At 52.7% G+C, this 23,830-nt stretch overlaps 1 protein-coding gene across 7 annotated transcripts in view; it reads left to right on the top strand.

Annotated features, from left to right (window-relative positions):
• Window positions 1-23,830, top strand: part of CASP9 (caspase 9) — a 43,135-nt gene that overhangs the window by 12,413 nt on the left and 6,892 nt on the right. For 5 of the 7 annotated variants that reach the window (XM_072828243.1, XM_072828238.1, XM_072828239.1 and 2 more), the window contains 2 exons: window positions 4,552-4,731; window positions 5,381-5,490. In XM_072828243.1, the coding sequence (XP_072684344.1) occupies window positions 4,552-4,731; window positions 5,381-5,490 (290 nt within the window). Of the gene's footprint in view, window positions 1-4,551; window positions 4,732-5,380; window positions 5,491-6,704; window positions 7,025-7,089; window positions 8,017-23,830 lie in introns of those variants that run through there. The other 2 variants (XM_072828241.1, XM_072828242.1) reach the window with 2 other exon arrangements.

The raw sequence follows: 23,830 nt of genomic DNA on the forward strand, positions 1-23,830 counted from the left end.
TGCCTTCCAAGGGGTTTTGAATTCGAGAGTCTCTTTAAGAACACAGCTGTGCATCACGTCCATAACCCGTGGGCGAGGCTTTCACATCAGATTTGTCAAATGAGGAGGACATGTGAATGGAGACGGGTTCACATCCCTTGTGTGACTCATTCTCTCTCTCTCTCTCTCTCTCTCTCCCCCACTTGTAGTCCCCTCTTGGATCCCACTGTATCTTCTCCGCTTTCCCCAGGTGGTCCCTCTGCCCCCCTCTGCCTCCTTAGGGCATTCCTACAGCATCCCCCCAGTGCAGTGCCCCCGACCCCAGCCATCCACACCTCAGGTCCCAGACAGCCAGGGCTGGAATCTCGGCCAAGGAAACCAGAAGCAGGGACCTGAGTAAGTATGCAACAGTCCAGCCCTCACAGGTCTCAGAAGCCCCCTTTGCAAGCTCGGGGGCCTCCATGGAAGAGGCAGCATAGCTGAGAGACAACATATGTAGGGCAGGATCCTGGCCCCTGAGGTCAGCTGTGAGAACAAAGACAAATTGCCCAGTTTCTGAGTCAGATGTATGGGGTGAGAGGTCAATAGACGTTGGGGCTATGATATGAGGTTGCTGGAACCCTCCTTGTCCCATCTCTAGCTCCCTGAAGATGGAACCCCAGCTTCCCCGGGTGATCTATGACCTCCTCCCCTCCTTGCTATTGCCCACCACAGATCCAGCCACATAAACCCTTCTGCTCTCCTTCCGGGGCCTGCCTGATGTGCTGCTTCTCCCGTCAGGACTGTTCCTCTCCTATCGGAGCCTGGGTCACAGTCATCTGTCCCAGAAACCATTCCCTAAGGAACTCTCTGTGTCACTCTGCCCTCTGCTCCTACTGAAGCTCCTTACAGCTGCTTTTTCTCTGGAGTAGCCCATTGCTCCCTGCAGTGAGCTCTGCTTCCCTGGAGTTCATCCCAGGCGACCTCTCACCATGTCACTGCCCCGTACAGTGGAGCTGTATGTGGCCCAAGTCCTGCCTTGACCCCTCTGGTTTCCAAGTCTGCCACTGCTTTGGGAGGAATTCAGATTTTGAAATTGAAAAGACATAAAATGTGAGTGCAGAGATCATCCAGGATCTTGCAAGCCTGACCTAGCTGTCTCATTTCTGCTTCTTACCTGTGGATCGTGGCCCTCGGGCACATTGCTTTTCTCATCCTGCATTAGCCCGTGAGCATTTCTTCACATCTCCATGGTCTTCATCACCATTAGTTCAAATGGCTTTATAATATTCTATCTTAGTAACATGCACTCACTAATCCATTTCCCTCATGTTGGCCGCTGAGGTGGATATCGAATTTTTGGCTCCCATGGCCACAAATGTCTTTACGTAGAGGGCGTTGGCGTCACTTGAATTATTTCCTCAGGAAAGTACTGGGTCAGAAGGTGTAAGTGTCTCCACAGATCCCGTGACCTATGGCTTGATGCCTTCTTTGATGCCCTACAAAGATCTGAGATAGTTTAGCGAATACAAGGGATTTAGTAGAACAAAATAACGAGGGAGGAAGTGGAGACACGAGGACAGGAGAAGAGTACATTTGGAGTCTAGAAATGCATGTTGTGACATCCTGCGTGCCTGCTAGAGGTGACCCGTATCTGGCTTTGTGCTTTCGAGGGGCCGAGGCAAGGTGACAAAGATCCACCTTATTGGTATTCAGAAGACGGAAGCCAAGAATGGCAATTTTTCTCCCTTGGTTGTCTGAAAGGGAGGGCACGCTGATAACAACGGATAGTTTCCTTGACTATGTCCCTGCCTGCCCCTAGCTCCCCTGCCAAGAAGGAGAGAAAAGAGTTCTATATCACTTTTTTAAAGATTTTATTTATATAAATAAATGTCTCATGAGAGACAGAGAGAGAGAGGCAGAGACACAGGCAGAGGGAGAAGCAGGCTCCATGCAGGGAGCCCGATGCGCGACTCGATCCCAGGACCCCGGGGTCATGCCCTGAGCCAAAGGCAGATGCTCGACCGCTGAACAGCCCAGGTGTCCCAGTTCTATATCATTTTTTAAAATCTAAATCTTGGGATCCCTGGGTGGCGCAGCGGTTTGGCGCCTGCCTTTGGCCCGGGGCACGATCCTGGAGACCCGGGATCGAATCCCACGTCGGGCTCCCGGTGCATGGAGCCTGCTTCTCCCTCTACCTGTGTCTCTGCCTCTCTCTCTCTCTCTCTCTCTCTCTCTCTGTGACTATCATAAATAAATAAAAAATTAAAAAAAAATTAAAAAAAAATAAAATCTAAATTTTCGTGTACATTGAGTTTTTTTTCTTCTTTTTTTTTTTTGAGTTTTTTTTTTCTGAGGTTTTTTTTTCTGTTTGGGTGTTCAGCTGCCCAGAAAGCAGGACCCCATCTTGTTCTTTTGTGTCTTCTTTGGTACCCGTGTGGGCGCTCTGTGCCCCAGGGGTACTCCGTGTGTGTGTGTGCACCTGCTGTTGGGGTCATAAACCAGGATTTTAAAGAAGGCTTTGTAATATCCTGTGGCAAGTCCTCGTGATGTGATAAGGGGATACAGCGTACTTCGTTGAACCTGCAAATGACCAAGTAAGGCCAAATCTACAAAGGGCTGGAAGGAGACACAGCGCACCGTCCACCCCAGTGGGCCTTGGCTGCTGCCCATGTGGCCGGGCTTCATGTTGATTAGAATCATCATGTTGAGACTTCATGTGTGTCAAAGAAGAGGCCGTGAATACGGTTAAAAAAAAAAGCAACCGGCTACAAAATGGTCAACATATGAGAATATTGGTCGGTAACCTCCTGAGACCAAAAGTAGTTCATGATCATTAAAAAACCAGGAAGAGAAAAACCAAATCAAACCTTCTGAGGTGGATTGAGCTGAAAAGTAAACGTCCTCTGCTCACCCCCACTCTTCCAAGGTGGCCTCTTAACGACCGCTGTGTCTCCCCCCCAGACAGCTCTCACCTCTCCGTCCGATGAATCTATGCTGAATGCGTCTCACTTGGTGTACTGGCCTGTGTCCTTTTTTTTAAAAAAAATTTTTTTAGAAGTGTTGTTGTAAGACACACAGAAGATTTACCCTCTGAACCATTTTTAAGTGTTTGGCTCAGTGGCATTAAGCACTGGTGTGCAGCGTGTCCCCCATCCACCTCCAGAGTGCTGCTCAGTGACTCCCCATTCTGCTCTGCTCCCCACCCCGGGTCCTCGGGATCCCCGGCAACCACTGCTGTGTTGCTGTCTATACGTCTGACTACTGTAGGTACCTCCCGTACTTAGAGGCAGGCAGTGTGTGTCTTTCTGTGACTGGCTTATTTCACTGAGCGTCATGTTCTCCAGGTTTGTCCCTTGCAACGTGTGTCAGGATGTCCTTGCCTTTTAAGGCCATAATGTGCCTTGTTTTCAAATGACATAAAGTTGATCTTTTTTTTTTAAAGATTTTGTTTATTTATTCATGACACACACACAGAGAAAGAGAGAGAGAGAGAGAGAGAGAGAGAGGCAGAGACACAGGCAGAGGGAGAAGCAGGCTCCATGCAGGGAGCCCGACGTGGGACTCCATCCCGGGTCTCCAGGATCACGCCCTGGGCCTAAGGCAGCACTAAATCATTGAACCACCCAGGGATCCCCAAGTTGATCATTTTTAACCAGTTTAAAGTATACAATTCAATGGCAATGAGTACCTGCATGCATCCTTGTTACCTCATGCTAGAACTTTCTCATCACCTTGAACGACACCTCATACCCATCGGTGCTCACTCCCCCCTCCTGCCTCCCTTTCTTCTCTGTGGATTTGCCTGTCCTGGGTCTCTCACATGAATGGAACCTGCTCCGTGGCCTCCTGCATCTGGTTCTTGGCTCAGTGTGTTTCCAGCCCTCCCTCCCACCAAGTGCATGAGGGCCAGTACTTCACTCCTTTTTGAGCCTGAATGAAATCCCGCGGGGTGTGTGCAGCACATTTTGTTTATCCGTTCGTCTGTCAGTGGACACTCGGGTCATCTCTACCATTTGCCTGTTGTGGATGATGCTGCCATGAACTGCCATGCAAGGTTTTGGTTGGACACCCGTTTTCTGTCCTTTTGGGTATATACCTGATAACTTGTTTTTGCAGCTTTTAAAAAAAATTCTGCACCCCCTCCCCCCAGTTTTGCTTAATGAACGTGTAAAACTTAGAGTAAAAAGTAAAGCTTTGGGGGCACCTGGGTGGCTCAGTCGGTTGGTCCGACTCTTGATTTCAGCTCAGGTCATGATCTCAGGGTCGTGAGATAGATCCCTGCATCAGGCTCTGCGCTCAGCAGGGAGTCTGCTTCAGATGCTCCCCCTCCCCCTCTGCCTCTGCCCCTCCCCGACTTGCACACGCACGCTCTCTTCCTCTCTCAAATCAATCAATCTTTTTTTTTTTTTTTTTAAATAAAGCCTTGGTTTCTGTTTCTTGCTGATGTTTGCTCAGCCCTGGAACCTTGGCTCCAGGGGAATCAGGGGGTCTCAGGCTGGGGCAGGCCGGATGTGGCTAGGAAGTGAGGAATTGGGAGCTCTGGTCTGTGTCATCAGTGGTGAGTGATGTGTCTGTCTTTGGTTCCTGCAGAGCAGAAAGACCATGGGTTTGCGGTGGCCTCCGCTTCCCCTGAAGACAGGAGCCCTGGCAGTGACTCTGAGCCAGACGCTGTCCCGTTCCAGGAAGGCCCAGGCCCCTTTGACCAGCTGGACGCCGTGTCTAGTTTGCCCACTCCCAGTGATATCTTTGTATCCTATTCCACCTTCCCAGGTGAGCGTGTCAGGAGACCTCGTCCTCCCAGCTGGCGGGTGGGTCCCCCTGTAAGCGGTGTGTTGGGAAAGAAAGACCTGGGTGTGAGTCTTGGCTCCGCCTCTTGCCATCTGTGTGTCCCTGAGCAAATGACTTCGCCTCTCAGGGCCTCAGCTCAGGGCGAGCAGGCGAGGCACTTGGATACAGAATTTAAGAGGCACCTGCTCTTGGGTTTGTGTGCCCCACCCTTGTCTTGGTCCTGCCTCGGTCTTCTCATCTTTAAAATGGGCAGAGACACAGGCAGCAGTTGCTGCAGTTGCAGTTGCCTCAGGGGTTGCCCTGGGGTTGGCGGGGTGGCCAGTCCATCACCGAGCACAGTGCCTGGCGCACAGCAGGTGTGATGAGCGTTAGTTTCCTTCCTTTCTGAGCCCTTGGGGAGTCACTTGACTTCTGGGAGCCTTATTCTCCTTGCTGGGAAGGCAGGAATCACGGCCGAAGTCCAGGGGTGAGGGGGAAGTGGGGTCCTGAACGGGACGGAGTGCAGGGATGTGGGCGGCGACTGCGGGACTTGTGAGTGGGCCCAAGTCCAGGGGCGGCTGCAGCCTGAGTGGGGGGGGGGGGGGGGCGCGGCTAGCGGCTCCCGGTGAAGTCCAGCCCGTCTGTTCTGAAGGCTTTGTTTCCTGGAGAAATACCAAGAGCGGCTCCTGGTACGTGGAGACCTTGGATGGTGTTTTTGAGCAGTGGGCTCACGCTGAAGACCTGCAGACCCTCCTGCTCAGGGTGAGCATGGCCTTCCCCCGGGAAGGAGCGGGAAGGCTGCCGGGAGCGGCAGTGCGTCCCCTCAGGGTCGGGTGGGGGGGGCCAGCGGGGGCCTGGGCCCGAGTCAGGTTTCTTCTGCACCTTGGCTTGCCGTGGGAGTTTTGCTTCTCTTCCTTGCGAGGTGCCACTGTTACAGTGACATTTGCCTGTTGTTCAAAGGGCTGCCTTCCCCGGCTCCTCTGAGGCCCCAGGTGACACTGGGATCCCCTCTGGCAGAGCCGGTCCCCAGTGCTGGGGCAGCATGGCTCAGGGGCCAGAGCTTGGCATTCCCGAAGGCAGGTCGTGGGGCCCGCACCCTTTGCCCCACTGTGTAGTCTTCTACTCTTGACCCTTGAGAATTATTTCTACAGTATATGCCCTTCTTCGGGGGGCCCTAGAGAGAGGAGGGAAGGATGGCCTGACAGGGCCCCACCCCCTCAGCGGAATCCTGCTCAGAGCAGCTGCTTCCTCCACGGGTCTCAGAGCACACACGGGTCTCTCCCACGCGCTCAGGTGTTTTGTGTTATGAGAGGAGTCTAGAAAGCTGGGACTATGCCTTCCTCCTGGGGAGGCTCTGGCTTTGTGCTTTGCTGAGCAGAGCAGAGGAGAAAGGAAAAGCAAGTGCAGGGCCACCACCTAGCATGACTCCAGTGGGCGCCACGTGCCATGGCTATGGGCAGGTGAGCTCAGAGGCAGCCGGAGGCCTTGTAGGGAGAGTGGGGGGGAGTCCGTCAAGGCCAAGCGGGGCACTTGGCTTCTGGGCCTGATCTCATCTCTCAACTTTTCTTTAAGCAGACCTTTCAATCAGATTTGAACTTGGTGAATTTTTGAATTTCGAAATTTTGAGTTTTCTAAACTGGAGATATTTTTCTTTAAACACCTTCCCTTCCAACTCAGGGAGGCCGCAGGGTTTTAAAATAGGTTTTAAGCTTTTCGTTATGTATCTTTATAGGTATGTGTGTATCTATTGAAGTATAGTTGACATATATAGTGATGCTATATCAGCTTCAGGTGTACAGCACAGTGACGTCATGGCTGTGCTCACCGCCAGAAGCGTAGTCGCCATCCGGCACCGCTCCAAGTTATTACGATATCATTGACTCCATTCTCCATGCTGCACTTGCTGTGCCCTGACGTTTGTACCTCTTAATCCCCTTTACCTGTTTCGCCCATCGTCCCGCTCCCCTGCCCTGCAGCATTATGTACAACAGCCAAGATACGGAAGCAGGCTAAGCATCCGTCAGTAGATGCGTGGATAGAGAAGATGCGGCACGTATATATTAGAATATTACTCAGCCGTAAAAAAGAATGAGATCTCGCCATTTGCAACAACATGGATAGAGCTAGAGGGTATTATGCAAAGTGAAATAAGTCAGACAAAGACAAATACAGTATAATTTGACTTCTACGTGGAATCCAAAAAACAAAACAAACAAACAGAGACAGACTCAGAGACACAGGGTACAAGCTGGAGATGTGACAGGGCTGGTCCAGCGGCCACCCCCCCCCCCCCCAGCCCCCCTCTGGAGCTCTTACTTCCATGGAGAGACCTCAGGCTTCCCTGTGCTCATGTTTTCACAGGTCGCTAATGCTGTTTCGCAGAAAGGAGTTTACAAACAGATTCCCGGTTGTTTCAATTTCCTCCGGAAAAAACTCTATTTTAAAATGTAATGAGGCCCCTCACCCTCTCACCCTGCTCTACCGTTCACCCAAAACCTTCCTGCTCTGGGCCCGCGGCAGCTGAGGCCTGGCCCTTCCTGTAACTACGGCTGTCACTCTTCAAAGGGCTTTGTGGCTGCGGTGGGTCTGCTCTTCCCCCCCAGTGACAGACAGGCTCTTAGCAGCTTCCATAGTGGGGACAGATGACCCGCGACAGAAGAAGAGGAGCGGAAGGATTCCAAGGACACCACGGGACTCTTACCAGGGGTCCTTTCTCCAGCCAGTGGCTGTGGCCTGTGACCCCACCACCCTCTGGAGTAAGGCTTCTTAGCCTCAGCACTGTTGACATTTGGGGCCAGATGATCCTTCACTGTGGGGCTGTCCTGTGCGCTGTGGGGTGGGTGTGTAGCAGCGTCCCTGGCCTCTACCCACTGGCTGCCAGTAGCACCTTGGTCTGAGCAGTGACAACCAAAACCATCCTCAGATACTGCCACATGTCCCCTGTTGGGACCCCAACTTGAGAACTAGTGATCTGTAGGAAATTTTGGTTACAAACCAACCAGCCTCTCTCTTAGATCAGCCAGTTTGGAGCTACTAGAGTCCGGTCAGCTGGAATCTGTGGATCCTGAATGAAGTTCTAAAAATTACCAATTTTGGGGATCCCTGGGTGGCTCAGCGGTTTAGCGCCTGCCTTTGGCCCGGGGCGCGATCCTGGAGTCCCGGGATCGAGTACCGCGTCGGGCTCCTGGCATGGAGCCTGCTTCTCCTTCTGTCTGTGTCTCTGTTTCTCTCTCTCTCTCTCTCTGCGCCTATCATGAATAAATAAATAAAATATTAAAAAAATAAAAATTACCAATTTTTCTTATATTCTAGTATTCTTAAAAAACTTAAGTAAATATGGACACCTTTTTTTTTTTTTTTTTTTTTTTTTTTTGCCTATTCCCCACTCATTTTGTCTCACGTAGACTCCGCACTGGTACAGAGCCCAACTCTGGGCTTGATCCCATGACCCTGAGATCATGACCTGAGCCAAAACTAAGAGTCAGATGCTCAACCGACTGCACCACCCACATACCTCTGATTTTTGCTTTTTAAAAAACATTTCCCCACTTCTTTATTTGAACCCCTCCCCATCCCAGGAAGGTGACTGGGCTGGGAGCTGTGTCCTCGGGGAAGTTAAGTCACGGGTCCAGGGGAGCACAGGTAAGGCCCCTGTGGGGTCTTGTAAGCTATCCTGACACTGGCCAATTTGTAGCTTTTAAGGGCCTTGGACGTGAGGCTTGTTTGCTAAGACTCACCAAGATGTGGTTCATGTGGTTGTCCCTTCATTATTATTTCCCTCCTGTGACCTAAGTCTGAAATAGTCCCCGGGACTTCTGGGTAGTTATTTGCAGTCACCTGCAGGACACGAACAAGCAAACGGTCAGGTTGGCCCAGCAGAGCAGAGGAGGGTTTTCTCCTTCCAGCCTCTGCGCTCGCTGCTCGTGGGAGTCGGGGGGCCCTGGGAATCAGGGGGCCTTCGCCTGAGGTGCCCTGGAGAAAGAGGTGTTATCACAGCTTTTCACTGACCTGCTGGGGGCTTCGTGTACGGAGGGCACTCAGCCTAGAGTTCTGTTCGGACTTCCGGGCAGCTGGCCTACGAACTCCTAAAAGTCATATGTGGATGGGCAGGTTTTGATATTGCATTTGTTTCTCAAAGGGACCGAGAGCCCCCGAAAGTGTTAACTGCCGGTGCTGTTTGCAAGGCACGTTTCTGTGGTGCTTTCAGAGGCTGCCTAGCAGTATCTGTTGGACATTTTACTGGGCCAGCTCTGTCATTCCCTGATGCTGCTGAAGCCCTACGGTGCAGGAACTCTGCCCTCGTGCACGAGCGTGTGTCCCCCGAGGGGCTTGGCTGCAGCAACGTGAGAGAGGGCAACAGGGAACGGATGAAAAGCATCACTTCGTTATATTCTTAAAATGGAATATTATTGAGCAGTCCAAAAGGATGACCTGGATGGAGGGACTGACATGCAAAAGGTGGTGCAATGTTCAGTAAAAAGGCTCAGTTGCAGGACAATGTGAGGAGTGACATGCTCTTTTTGAAATTAGAATATATTCTATAGTAATGTACATATATAGGTATTTGATACAGGCATAGAAATAAAGTCCAGAAGACCATCCCCCATGCTGTTAATGGTAATTATCTCTGGAAAGTGGAATTGGAGATGTAAAATGAGGCGGACCTTACTTTTTTACTTGATACACTCCTTTGCTCTTCTAATATTCTTACAAAGACAACGTATTACTTTCTAAGATAAAAATAAACATTAAGCTGGTAGATGCCGAAGACGCATGTGTTGCTGTCGTTCCGTGAACATTTGTTGAAAGGATGACTGCCCTTGGCCAGCTGTCTCCCATCACCTCCCTGCTCGTGCTTTTTGTTGGCAGCTTCCTGACCTGGGCTCGTCCCCGGTCTGGGTTTGTGCGGGCGGGTGCTCCCAAGCACGGTGGGTGGCTCCAGGCTGCACCCAGCACGCCCCTGGAGCACCGCAAGGTTTCACCAGCCCTCTGCAGCTGCTGGGGCAGCCTGCACCGGAAGACAGCTGCTTGCTGGGCAGGGCCGGCCCCGGAGCCCCTTACTGGGCACATGTGCCGGTCCTGGCTGCTGTCACACGAGCAGGGGCCTCAGCCCAGCTGCCTCGGGCTTGTCTTCCCCGTTGATCCCCTCGGTCATCTGGCCATGCTTTCGGCCGTGGCCAGCTCTGTTGTGCCTGCGTCGGTGGCTGGGGACAGCTAATGCTGGACAAAAAGGGACAACTGCCCCCGGCCCCTGCTTTGGGTCCCCCAGGTGCTGCCAGGACCAGCTGCACGGTGACTCACGCAGCAGCTGGGGCTGGAAAGGCCCTAAGCAACCTTCTGTCCGGCCGGTCTTGGGCTGGGCACCTCGAAACCTGGACTCGGATTTTCCTCTGCCCGAATGGAATCATGGCTTTCCCCCAACTGAGCAAACGAAAACCACTGTGAATTAGTGGGCCACACTCTTCTTGGTTTTACATTTTTCTCCCAACAAACTTTTCTGGAATCTCCGGTGCCCATGACCACTCAACAGTAAAGAGGTGTCAGCAGACAGACAAAAGAACAAGGAGCTGGCGCGTATTAGTGACACTCCGAGGCAGCCACCTGCTTGTTTTGACAGTGCCCGTTGGACGGTGTAGTTTTTCTCCTGTGACCACCTGCTCATGGCTGTGGTTTCATACTTGATTTTAAAACAAGAGTGTTGGTTTGATGCCACTGAACAGTTCTCTGCAAAATAAACAAAATAATGAAATCGCAGGCTAGCTTTCCCTTTTCTGGCGGGCGGGGTGGCTGGGGCTCTGTCGCAAATACCACACGCAACCCCCCCTTGTTCTGGCTCCTAAAATTGTGGAAGAGTCCTGGTCTGGTTCAGGTCCATTTTAGAGAAGAGGAAACGTAGGTGGGGTTCGAACCCAGGCAGTTTGACTTCTTATCAGTCTATGCTCTCCTGTCTCTCCAAGGCAGCCACCACTCCTTCCAGACACCCTGGGGTGGTGGATGTCAAGAGAGCCCCTGAGTGGATGGGGGTGATGTGGCCTCCTTCCCTTCCCGAGCCTTGGACTCCTGGCACCCACGTACTCGGCAGCCTTCCCCAGTCCGTGACGTGTAACAGGCATAGTTGTTGGGTAGAAAACAGCCCAGCTGGCTCCTGTGGGTCAGGGTTGGCCAGCTGGAGCTGGGCAGTGTCGTTACCGGGTCGGTAAAGAGGCAGATAGAGCACAAGGAGAGAGCTGACTGTTCCTGCCCCAGTTTTATTTCTGATCTAGCTCCCGCTGGCATCACTGAACCCGCTCCGCGGCCAGGCTGATTGCGAATCTTCCTTCTGTTGGGGCCACAAGGGATTGGCTCAAACCCCAGGGCTGTGCTTTGTCCCTGGTGGAGCTCGGAGCCCTGGATTCCTCCAAGCCTTTTCATGGGACTGTTCAGAAGAGAAAAGGCAATACGGTTTTGTCTTGCTACGTCTGCTGTGATGGATCGGCCACGGCTGCCTGGCTGTGCTGATGAGGATTCTGAAACTCTGTCCAGGGTCGGGAAAAATTTCCACGATTGCTTGGTGATGTCGGCCCCGGCCATATACTTTCTGCGTCTGGCAGAGAAGACCGAAGGAGATGCTCGCATCAGAAACCCTTCTGCCTCTACTCTTTCTTCCACCCTGACATCTGCTGCCATTCATTCCTTTGTGTCACTCTCTCGTCTGGGAAGCTGTTAGTGATTGTCACGTTGTATTTTGCATGATGGCTGCGACATCTCCCATCCCATAGGTGCTGTCACAATGTGATATGGGCACTCCGTCCTCCGAGAGCTGGGGTCCAGGAGCCGGTGATACCATGTGGCTTCTGGGACCAGGTCATGAGAAGCGAGGCACCTCCGGGCTGGTCCTCCAGGGATTCCTGTTCTCCAGGCCTCTGAGCCATGGAGAAGCCTAAGCCACACAGAGAGGCCACGCCTAGGTGGTCTGGACAACAGCCCCAGCTGACCCCTCCTCCTGGGTCCCGTAGGTGAGGGAGGAAACCTTCCAGATGATGCAGTCCAGCCACCACCGTGTGTCTGCAACCTCACAAGAGACCCTTCGTGAGAACCGCCCAGTTGAGCCCATTCAGTTTTTGGTCATTACGTTTTTGGGTCATTTGTTACACAGCAATAGGTAACCAGAAGAGTGACGCCAATGGATGGGACAGACAGTGAAGGTCCTTAGTGTTGGTGGGCTCCTCGGTTCTGATGCACGTTCTCAGCCATCCCTCCCATAGTGACACCTCATATAACCTCTATTCCCACTGGGTTGCTCTGCTCACTGCCCCAGGACCACTGTCCCTGCTGTGCCCAGTCCCTTGTCTTGGCACCTGACCTGGAGAGCACCCTCTCCACTCTCTGCCCCCCGCCTCCTCCCCATCTCTCAAGGTCTTCCCTGACACACGCTGGGTCATTTCATAGCTTTCCTGTGTCTTGTCTGTGTGTCTCACCCAGTTGACAAGTCCCCTTGAAGGCAGGGGCCAACTTATGCATCGGGGACCCCCGTACCTTCTGTGAGTGCTGGATCCCTGCAGGCTGACTCGATGAAGGGAGGCTGAGGGTTACGGCCACAGGGTGTCCTGCTCTCTGTGGGTCTGGGGTGAGGAGTCTTCTGGAAGGTTTGGCAGAGTGAGCTCTCTGGGCAGCCGTTCAGGAGCGGCATCTGGGGCTGCAGGAGCGGCTGTGCGTGTGGGTGAACTATGCAGATCTGAAGGGACGGCTGGAGGCCCTTCTGGGACTACAGACCCGCTCGCTGGACTGGGAGAGGGGGCAGCTCTGGGTTCCAGGAAGGCATTGGGGAGGCAGGGGAAAGAGAAGATCGCTCTCTGACTCCAGCGGGGAGATGATGTTCACGATGGTAAAGGTGTTGAAGGCCCGCCTGCTACATCACGCCTCACCTGAGGCTCCATTCTACATCTGTAACTTTGGGCAAGTTCTGCAATTTCTCTTGGTCACGGTTTCCGCACGTGTGAAATGGGGATGATAATACTGCTTCTCGCTGAAGGCTGCTGTGAGGAGTAAATAAGCTGGTTTACTAGCTGGGGAAAACATTTAGGACAGTGCCAGGCACAGGGGAAGTGCTGTTAGTTTGTATGGTGGACAGAGAACGCCCTGGAAGGGCATCCTGGAGTGCAGGGTATCTGGAGGGCCGGCCACCTTGACATTCCAGACCATCCTAATGGGAGACCCAGGTGGCTGGGCGCAGATGCCAGGGTCCTAGGAGCATGGGAATAGAAAGGGGTGTCCCCTGAGCTGCAACGAGCTGCTCAGGCTTAGGGGTGGCCTTAAACTCACAGGAATGGGGGCCTCGTGTGCCTCACTGCTGTCTCCTCGATGCCTAGAACGGGGCCTGGCACATAGTAGGGGCTCAACAGGTATTTACAGAATGAAGGCGTGAGCAAACCCACGGCTCTGCATTGTTTAGTGCACCCAAATCTCAGGACTAGCGATCACAGAGGAAGCCTGATGGTCCAGCAGGAATCCCCTGGCCCTACTCGGTGTCCCTCCCTGAGTTAGGGGTAGAGATTCAGGGCTGAGGCAGGCACAGCCCAGGCCTTGCAAAAAGTCCTGGCTGCTTCTCCACCGCGGCGGGCTATGTGCCCTGATGGGGTCTGTGCCGTGACAGCGGGAAAGGACCGGAGGGAGTGGTTGATTCTGCCCAAATTTTCTCTTGGGCAGAGGACCTTTCCCCTCCACCCCGGCTCTCCTCTCCCCTACTTCCCGGGGTCATCCCCCACTCTCTCCGCGGCTCAGCCAACCCCCAGGGCTGACACACCCGTTCAGCACTATTACTGCGGCAGCACCAGCTCCCGTGCGCGGCTTCTCTTACTCACCAGGCCCCTTTCCGTGTGCTTCGTGTGCACTTTTTCATTGATCCTCGCAGCGTCCCTGAAGGCAGGTGCTACCATCATCCTCATTTTACTGAAGAGGAAACTGGGGCCCGGGATGGCTGAGGACCTCACGTGGGGCCACACGGTCATCATTTGGATTTAAGACACCAGGCTCTAGAAGCTCCACCCCTAAGTGCCACACTTATGGCCACACTTACATCCCGAGCTCCGTGTGTGCTGGCGGGGGGGCCTGGGCCTCTGTGTGTGTGCAGCACCCAGAGTCCAGAGCCCAGCCTGGCATACGGTGCGAGGGCGTGGTCAGCAAAGGTGCCAGGTGAGCACAGGAAGGCATGCGCTTGTCTCAGAGGAGAGGTGGGCAGGGGCCCTTGCCCCTTGCCCTGCGGGGTGGGCAATGCTTGCTGGGAGGCCTTGCGGGGCTCTCAGACAGCAGCCATCCTCCTGGGCACGTTACCCCGGGATGTCCCTGCAGGGTTTTGGGGAATCTTTGCAAGTGTAAAAGGTTGGGGCACCTGGGTGGCTCAGTCAGTTAAGCATCTGCCTTCGGCTCAGGTCACAATCCCAGGGTCCCCGAGTCAGGCTCCCTGATCGGTGGAGAGCCTGCTTCCTCCGCTCCCCTGGCTTGGGCTCTCTCTGTCAAATAAATAAATAAAATCTTTTAAAAGAAGAAAGTGTAAAAGGTCTTGTTGGGAGGAGTTGCTGGGTAGGCCAGGCAGGGGGGACTGTGTCCTATCCTCCGACAGTTGTGGGGATTGCAGACTCACCCCTGGGTCCCCAGGTCTTGGCATGGGATATGTACATGGTCAGCGAGTTCCCGGGGCGAGTGGGGAACCTTCCGGCTTAGCTGGCAGGAGGCTCAGGTGGCTCTGAGGGTCTTTGCCTCTCTCTCCCCTGGTTCCCACCCCTACTCCCACCGCAGGCATTTTTGGGGGCTGGCTCTGCCTCTGAGGGGTCAGACCTCCTTCTCCCTCCCTACAGAAGAGGCAAGGGAGGGCAAGGGGTTGCACGCACTGCCTCTTGCAAGAAGTGCCCCCCTGGCCTCTCCTCTGCATCTGTGTTCCCACCAACCTACCCTGCAAGTGCCCTCGCATGGGAGGTGCTCTTTGCAGAGCTAGTTGCAGTTCCAGCCCTCCGAACACTGTAAGCCTGGGGACCTTGACACCAGCGGGAGGGGCTCATAGAGAGGGAGGAGGACAGGTGAACAATGAACATCACAAAGCCTTTTCTTTCTCTTGTAGGTCTTTTTAAAAAAATTTATTTATTCATTTATTTATTTGAGACAGAAAGACTACAAGTGAGGGGAGGGAGCGGGACAAGCAGACTCCACACTGAGCGCAGAGCCCGATGTGGGGCTCGATCCCAGGACCCTGAGATCATGACCTGAGCCAAAATCAAGTCTCAGATGCTTACCCGACTGGGGCCCCCCAGGTGCCCCCGGACTCTGTGGGTCTTTGTAATGGTGACCACTCACTTTTACCGAGCACTTAGCAAGTGCCAGGCCGTTTAACACATCCTCTCATTTAATCCTCACTAAATTGTCTCCTTTTTAAACATTTTTTTTGCCAGTGGTGGCATTGAGGCTCAGAGAAGTCATTCAAGTCACTAATGGGAACCCAGTTCTAGATCCGGGAGCCACATCTAGTACCCCCAAGAGGCCAGGACATGGGTCTCTCCTCCCCACAGCCCCCCGCAGTGCCCTGCCCAGGTTCCAACTTGCAGAGATGCACCTGGCGGGCTGGGGGCTGGCGGCTGGCGTCACCTGATGCAGCAGGCGGCGCTCCGGGCCCAGAGCTGTGCTGCAGGTGCTCTGGCAGCCGAGGGCAGGCCTCCCAGGTCTTCAGCGCCCGCCCCTGAGAGCAGGCCTAGGGTGGGGTGATCGAGGCACCTGCTTCCTGGGCAGGATTTAAGGGAGCGCCAAGAAACTTGGTAATCGGATAAATGACATTTTAATGCAATATTCAAAAAAATTAACATAAAAATCCACGATGAACAAAATATCCAAAATGTAAATAGACACTATTTAAAAATAAGTGCTTCAAACACCTTTCCACAACTTAAATGGTTGGGATTTTCCCCTTCGTGGGAGCTATTACCTGAGGGCCGATCCCTCCAACTTAATTATGTCTAAAACTACAATCTTGGTGCCCTGCCCAAACCTGCTCTTCCCTCAGGCTTTCCCGTCTCGGTAACGGGTGACCTCACTTTACCAGCTACTCAGGCCAAAACCCCTGGCATTGTCCTTGCTGCCCATCTGTCTCTGCAGCCCTCATTCCTGTCCAGCAGCCAGCACCACCAGCTCCACCCTTAGAATATGTGCAGAGAACGGTACCCCTCTGTCTTTTTCTTTTTAAGATTTTATTTATTTATTCATGAAAGACACAGAGAGAGAGGCAGAGACACAGGCAGAGGGAGAAGCAGGCTCCCTGCGGGGAGCCCAATGCGGGACTCAATCCCAGGACCCCCAGGTCACGTCCTGAGCCAAAGGCCGATGCTCAACCCGCTGAGCCCCCCAGGTGCCCCGTACCCCTCTTTCTAACCTCAACTGCTGGCCTCAACCATCTTCATGCCACACCCTTCACCCCTCATCTTAGCTTCCTAGTCTCCTGGCCCTCACCCCAACCCATCCCTTACTCCGTGTTTTCCCAACACAGCAGCTAGCATGATCCTGTTCGAATGTAAGTCTGATTCCATCTCTCCTCTGCTCTGAGACGTTAGTGGTTTCCCCCTTCACACGGTGTAAAACCCAAACTGTCTGCTGCCCTTCAAGGCCCTACAGGACCCCCCGCCCCCCATGAGCTCCCTGGCACCCACTCCAGCCACACTGACCTCCAGGAGGTTCTGTGGATACGTCACGCCCGCTTCCGCCTCAGGGACTTCGTACTTGCTGTTCCTTCTGCCTGGCATATTCTTTTTTTTTTTTTTTTTTTAATCTCCGATCATACAAAGAGAGAGAGAGAGAGGCAGAGACACAGGCAGAGGGAGAAGCAGGCTCCATGCACCGGGAGCCCGACGTGGGATTCAATCCCGGGTCTCCAGGATCGCGCCCCGGGCCAAAGGCAGGCGCCAAACCACTGCGCCACCCAGGGATCCCCAGCCTGGCATATTCTTTTCCCAGTATTAGTCCAGTTTTCTCCTTCACGGCCTACAAATCTCTGCTCAAGGTGACCTGCCCCGAGGACCTCCCATGACCACCGTCATCTGAAAAACAGCCTGTGTGTGCACAGGGGCACACTCATGTCCACACACACACACCCCTTCCTGTCCTCTCGTCCTGCTCTACTCTTCATCATGGTCCCTGTCATGACCTAGCATGTTATCACTTGATTCATTCACTTGCTTTGTGTCTCACTCCCCCTTTACCATAGGCCCTGTGATTTTTTCCACCGCTGCATTCCAGGTGCCCGGCACATGGTGGATCCTTAATAAATACTCAACCGGTTGAACGAGTGTGTGAGTGGCAAATGAATGAGTGAGTGAGTAAACGGATGAATGAATGAAAGCAGAGTCACCAAGGCCAGGGTCTGATCTCTCCCGCACATGCCGTCGCCTCTTGCTCTAGCCCCTCCCCGCACACTGATCCACTGTAGGAACATAAAGCGGGAGTGTCCCCGACTTCGTACAGCTCCTCGAACCAAACGTTTAGATTTGGTCGTTTATTGGGTGTGAGATGGAGCTTTAAGGCAGTTGCGTTTGGCACCGTTAAAGTCTCTGGCAAAGCCGTCCCGTCTCCTTTCCCTTCACGTCACCGCCTTGGCCAAGCAGAGAGGAGGGAGGTGTAAGCAGGTGACAGCCGAGCGTCCCCTGCTTCGACAGCGTTCCTGGGACTACAGAGGGAAAGTGGAATGATGCCTGCTTTTCTCTGAGCATCTTTGTTTCTGATTAGCCACTTGTCATTTTTTCCTTTAAAAGAATTTTTTTTTTGCCACTTACTATTTTCTTGTTTGCTCGACATTAAGGGGCTTTATGTGAATTGACTTTTGAAAAAAAAAATGCTTAAAATTAGGCAAAATGAAAAAAAGATACCTGAAAGGAAGCAGGCTGAAACCAGCCTACAGATGTGAAATTTTGAAATAATCTGTGAAGATATTATTTGTGGGCAGCAACGTGCGGCCAAAAGGGCAAGGATTGAACCAAATGTAAATCACCGCTTTCCCTCAGGCTAACTGGGTGACCTGGGGAGCCCCAGTTACTTTATCTGGAGAACAGAGATCCTGATACCCACCGTGCAGGGCTCTCAGGATGATGAAACCAAAGCTAATGCTTTGCTCATGTGAGCACTTACCACGTACCAGACACCGTCCTGAGCTCAGAATGTGGGTCAGTTCACATCATCATCACAGCCAACCCGTGAGGCACTATCATTATTCCTATTTCACAGATGAGTAAGCTCAAGGCAACCCACAAAAGTTTGTGCAGGATAGTCCGTGCCAGAACGGCTGTTAGATATTTTTAGTATGACCCACTGAGAAAGTCAAATTGAGTTGCTCCTGGTCATAAAGCTGGTTCGTGGTGGAGGAGGGATTTGAAACCAGACTGTCTGGTCCCAGCACCGTGGTTTGGAAACCATGCACCTTACTTTCATTCTCAAGCACCCAGCACTTATTTTCGGGTGCCTGGTGGATTGTAACCTAGGACCACAATCTTGGGTGAGTGTGGAATAGAGAGGCCTCTCAGGAACTGCTGAGCTAAGTTCTATGAATCCTGGCTTTGTTTAAAATATTGGCATTTTGTTCATCACGGGTTATTTTTGCATCAAGTTTGATTTTTTAAAAAAGATTTTATTTATTCATTCATGAGAGACACAGAGAGAGAGAGAGAGAGAGGCAGAGACACAGGCAGAGGGAGAAGCAGGCTCCATGCAGGGAGCCTGATGTGGGACTTGATCCCGGGACCCCAGGATCACACCCTGGGCTGAAGGTGATGCTAAACCGCTGAGACACCAGGGCTGCCTGCATCAAGTTTGATTTTAAAGATTACATTAGGGGATCCCTGGGTGGCTCAGTGGTTTAGCCCCTGCCTTTGGCCCAGGACGTGATCCTGGGGTTCCTGAATCAAGTCTCGCATTGGGCTCCCTGTATGGAGCCTGCTTCTCCCTCTGCCTGTGTCTCTGCCTCTCTCTCTCTCTGTGTCTCTCATGAATAAATAAAATCTTTTTTTTTTTTTTTTTTTAATAAATAAGATCTTAGAAAAAACCTACATTAGTATTATTCATTTGGTTACTGGGTTGGGTGGTACCGCTTTAAACTTCGCCCCAGAGTGTCTCGCTTAACTCATCCTAATCCCCACCCCGCCTGACCTGCCCACCCACCACAGAAAAAAACAAAAATCTCCCAGGGCAGCAGAAGCAGGGACTGGAGAGAGACTCTTCCAAGACTAATTGGTTCCCAAGGCAAGGACACATTTGTACGTGGCAGCTGCTCCAGGGGGTGGGGCAATAGTCACAGGCAGCACCAGGGGCTTCTCAGCACAAAGGTGACCTCTGCTCTGGGGGTGGAGGGGCAGGTAGGTGGCTCCTCTCCCCACCTCCCAGAGAAGAATTACTGCAGGGGCCTGAGAAGAGGAGAGCTGGCGCAGGCCCTGGGGCCAGGTGATGCGCCGGGAGGCATCAGCTCAATTAAGAGAGACTGAGGCTCTCTTAATTGAGAGGCTGGTTAATTGAGTGGAGGTTGTCCACTCGGCCCCTTTCGGCCCCTCGGTCCCCAAGTGGCTTCTGGCAGTTGTGCTCACGCTGTCATTCTGTAAATTGATTAAGCGCGGAGCCAATGAAACGGGAGTTCAAAAAGTGAGTTGTGATTTAGGCGGAAACGAAGTGAAACGCTTGGAAGAGACTGGATAACCGTGACCTTAACAGATTGCTGTGGGATTAGGTGTCTGTGAGAAAGCTGAAAGCCTGGGAAGGAAGGTTGGAAAAATCTGGAAGGGCTGGCGCACATTGCTTCCTGAGTGTCCCGCAGTCATTGTGCTGAAGAAGTGGAATCACAGGTGATATATGATGGCGGTGGTCTACGGAGCACAGATAATGAAGAACTCAAAGGATGGGGGAACACATGTGTCTCCAAGTTTTAAATTAAAACAAAACATTGAGGGACACCTGGGTGGCTCAGTGGTTGAGAATCTGCCTTGGGCTCAGGTCGTGACCCCGGGGTCCTGGGATCGATTTCCGCATCGGGCTCCCTGCATGGAGCCTGCCTCTCCCTCTGCCTGTGTCTCTGCCTCTCTCTGTGTGTCTCTCATGAATAAATCTTTAAAAAATGTCATAAGAATACATGTAATTTGTAATAATTTCTGTCTTGTCGACTTTTCACTTACTCAGTCCCAATCATGTCAGATGAGCGAGATTTTACTCTATTTACATCAGTGTCAGCCTCCATCTACCCTCGGGGAGTCCCACCACCCACAGGTCCTAGTACCTAGTGTCCACGGCTCCTCGCATTGTAGCCTCCGTATCACTATGATGATGTCACCTGCAAGGAAACATTTATGTTCAACTGGTAACACCGATTTGCCTGTAGTCGAGAAGTCCTTTGCATAAACAGCACCGATCCTAAGTCCCTTTAGGGTCCCTAAAGCGAGGGACGGTTGCATAGGTGGTGTGAATGGTTCACAGGACAGCAGTGCCTGTGCTTGGTCGCCAGGGTAGGCCTCTAACTTGGGAATTTGTGTAGTAGGGGGAGTGGAGTGCGGGCGGTGCCCTAGGAAGCCGGAGAAGGCGCCTCTCTCTCCATCCCCAAGATTGTCCAAAGCCACAGAAATGTATTTTCTCCGTGAGTTTTCCCATCCCGCCCTCCCGAGTCTCCACTATTCCTCATCCACGCCGGTGTCCTAGACCCCGTGGTGGGGAAGCAAAGGGGTGATGTGAGGTAGGTAAGTGCCGGGAGGGAAGAAGTGGAGAGTGGGTTTACTCGCCTGCCAGGGCCAGCTGCTGGGCTTCACATCTTCACCTCCCACCACCCTGGGCAGTTAGGGCCCGTAAGTGGGGAGCCCACAGCTTAAGAGGTCTAAAAAGAGAAAGGGTTTGGGGTTCAGGAAGTAGTGACCTATCCAGACAATATAACCTACACTTGCTGCATTCCCAAACCCCAAAGAAGAAAAAAAAAATCCTTGTTCTGAAAGGATCCCAAGAAATCATAGAATCCTATTCTATTTCTTTGGACTTTAATCCAGCTTTCTTATAACCACAGGACTGAGTCCAGTGTGGGCAGAGGGGTTCCCCAACCCACTGGGGGACTGGGAAAGTGCCTCTGGGTGACAGGGCTTACCTCCAGCCACCACGGTAGGCAGCGGTTGGGCCCTGGTCACGGTGTGTCTTTAGGAGTCCCGTGTGTGTGTGGATCTGCCCAAGGCTCGGGCTTTGTGAGTGGGCTTATAGGCCAGAGAGGTCCTAGGAGGACAGAAGACGGGGATTTTCTCAAAGTCACATAGAAAAGATGTGCCTATGTTCAAATGTTTTCTTTTCCCATTTCTTTTCCCACCTGTCACCCTGGAAAGGCTTTGGAAAAGATGCCAAACGTGGATATTGAAATATGGGTTCTATTTGCTTTCAAGAGATTATGTTGTGTATCAAAGAAAGAAGAGAAATATTGGTGTTGGTCCTTGGAGTTGTGTTTTCAAAGAAAGGGTCGGGTTGGCGTGCTGAACAAACAGCACTCTAGGCCGAGTGGTCCTCAGTGGGGCTGGCATTCCCGGCCAGGGGACACCTGGCAATGTCTGGAGACGTTCTTGGTTGTCAGAGTGGGGCCTGGGGCATTATTGGCACGTAGTGGGTAGAGACGAGAGGGGCCCCTAAACATCCTACGATGCACGGGGCAGCCCCTCACAAGGGATCATCCTGGTCCTGATGTCAATGGTGCAGAGGTTGAGATTATGAGTTTTGCTCTAGGCTCTAGAACAAAAGGCCTAGACTTTTGTTCTAGGCTCTGCTGTGGCTCGCTGTGTGACCTTGTATGAGTCACGTACGTCTCTGGCCCCGGGGCCTGCCCGTCATGGTGGTGAGGACGTGAAGCACACAGGGAACGCGCTTACACAAGAGGAGCACAGGATGATCCGCACAACTGGGGCTTGGCAGCTCTGGCCATGGGGTGGAAGAGCGAGCACTGGCAGGGGAGGGCTTGGATGGGATGGATCAGCGGGTGTTTTACCGTCTGCTCCCAAGACAACAGCAGTCTGCACCTTCCCCAATAACTCTGTCTTCCAAATGGGGTCAAGGCAAGACCTTCTTAGAAAGGGGGGTGACACCTGCCAAACACCGCATATACGTCAGATGTATTTGCAGGGCTTACTTATGCTTCACAAGACCCTGCAAGAGGGTTCCACGTATTAGACAAGGAAGCGGAGGTTCAGAGAGGTAGAGTGACTTGCCCAAGGTCACACGGCCTCTAAGGCAGAACGGGAATGTCAACCTAGGCTGGTCTGTTTTCAAAGTCCCTTTACTTGATGCCACTGGCGATCTGCTCCTGCAGTCAACCCCTTGTTTTTGGTGGGGGGAAGGGTGGAGAAAATGAACGGTTTCCTCACTCGTCCTCAGACTCTCAGTCTCCTTGCTTGCGGTCAGAGCCCAGGGCCAGGCAGGCCAGGTTCTGCGGAGACAGCCTTCCTCTGTGACCACAGCCCGGAAGGCAGAGAAGAAAGTGGACGTTAACCATTAAGACGGGCTCAAGTGAACGTCGTGTCTCGGACATGAGACACTCCCAGGCCTGAGTTTTCTTGGTCGCCATCCGGGCCCTGTCACCACTGAGACCCCTTGACCCCCCTGAGTTCAGGATGGATCCCTTGAACTCAGAACTGACCTCCTAAGCTCAGAAGAGTCCTCGAAACTTCTGCCTGTCGATGTCATCTTTTAGAAACCAACTAATGGGGCACCTGGGTGGCTCAGGGGTTGAGCGTCTGCCTTCGGCCCAGGGTGTGACCCCGGGGTCCCGGGATCGAGTCCCACGTCGGGCTCCCTGCATGGAGCCTGTGTCTCTCCCTCTCTCTGTGTGTCTCTTAGGAATAAATACATTAAAAAAATCTAAAAAAAAAAAAAAAAAGAAACCAACTAATGAGTTACAGGAACAGGAAAAGAAACGTTTGAGAAGCACGCCTGCCCAGATGAATCAGAAATTCCCCGACAATTACCTCAGCGTCAACAGATTGTTAAAGCTCCCTCTGAATATTCGTCTCAAGCCCTAATAAAAGGAGTGCTGGGGAGCCCCAGCTTTGGAAACTATCCCCCAGCGACCTCCACCTGGTGTCGTCGGCCTCTAGCGCACAAGGAGCGGGCCCACTTTGGTCCAGCAACAGCCCGGCCTGCAGGATTGCCGTAAGGCCGAGAAAAGCCACGTTAGAGAGAGTTTTGTCATCCCCCGAGGGTCACTTGAAGGTGAGGGAGGCTGGGGTGCAAAATCCGGTTGGACTGGGCGTCAGAGCACTGGGGTCCTAGTTCCAACGCTACCCCTAACTCCTCCTGATAGCTTGGGCTCAGCTGCAGTCGCTACCACGACAGACTATTTCTGAAATGTTCTATTTATCTCAAAAATTAATGTGAATTTGGCATTCTGCTCCACGGAGCTGTGTTTAGTATAAAAATAAGGTTTGTCCCGTGTGAGGTCACCGAACAAACACCAGTTTGGCATATGCCCCGGGGCTTGCTGTGTGACCTTGGGTAAGTCCCATGGGCTCGCTGGCCTGGGGTTGCCCATCTGTAAAACAGAGACAGGGACATATGGCCAGTCTGCTTCCATGTTGCTGTGAGGGGTTAAAGGTGATAGAGGACTTCATCCAACAGGCTGAAGCCGGTCACTGACTGGGCCACAAAATGCAAAAGTCCAGGAGCAGTGTTAGCAGCTTCAGGCAAAGCTGGATCCAGGACTCGGCTTCTCTCCACCCTTGGCTCTTCCTTCCAGTGTGAGGGGCCATTCTCAGGCTCTGAGGGGCCTGCAGCAGCTCCAGGTTCTCCCTCCCACAGGGACAAGAGGGCTACAGAATCCCTGGCCTAGGATTTGCAACTGTGGCTCTATTTTGGGCAACGACTCTTTGTTATGAGGGCCGCCCAAAGCACCAGTAGCGTGTTTGACAGCATTCCTGGCCTCTACCCATACACCTCCCAGGTATGGCAACCAGAAATGTCTCCACACGTTGTCAAATATACCTGGAGTGTGAAATCACTCTTTCTTCCTCTTTACCCCCATTTCACTCCTGTAGTCTCCCACCTACTCATCCTCAACCCCAGCAGAGGGGCGGGTGAGAGCTTTCTGGTAGGATTCCCACGG

The sequence above is a fragment of the Canis lupus genome, chromosome 5, assembly GCF_048164855.1.
Source record: "Canis lupus baileyi chromosome 5, mCanLup2.hap1, whole genome shotgun sequence".
Lineage (NCBI taxonomy): Eukaryota > Metazoa > Chordata > Mammalia > Carnivora > Canidae > Canis > Canis lupus.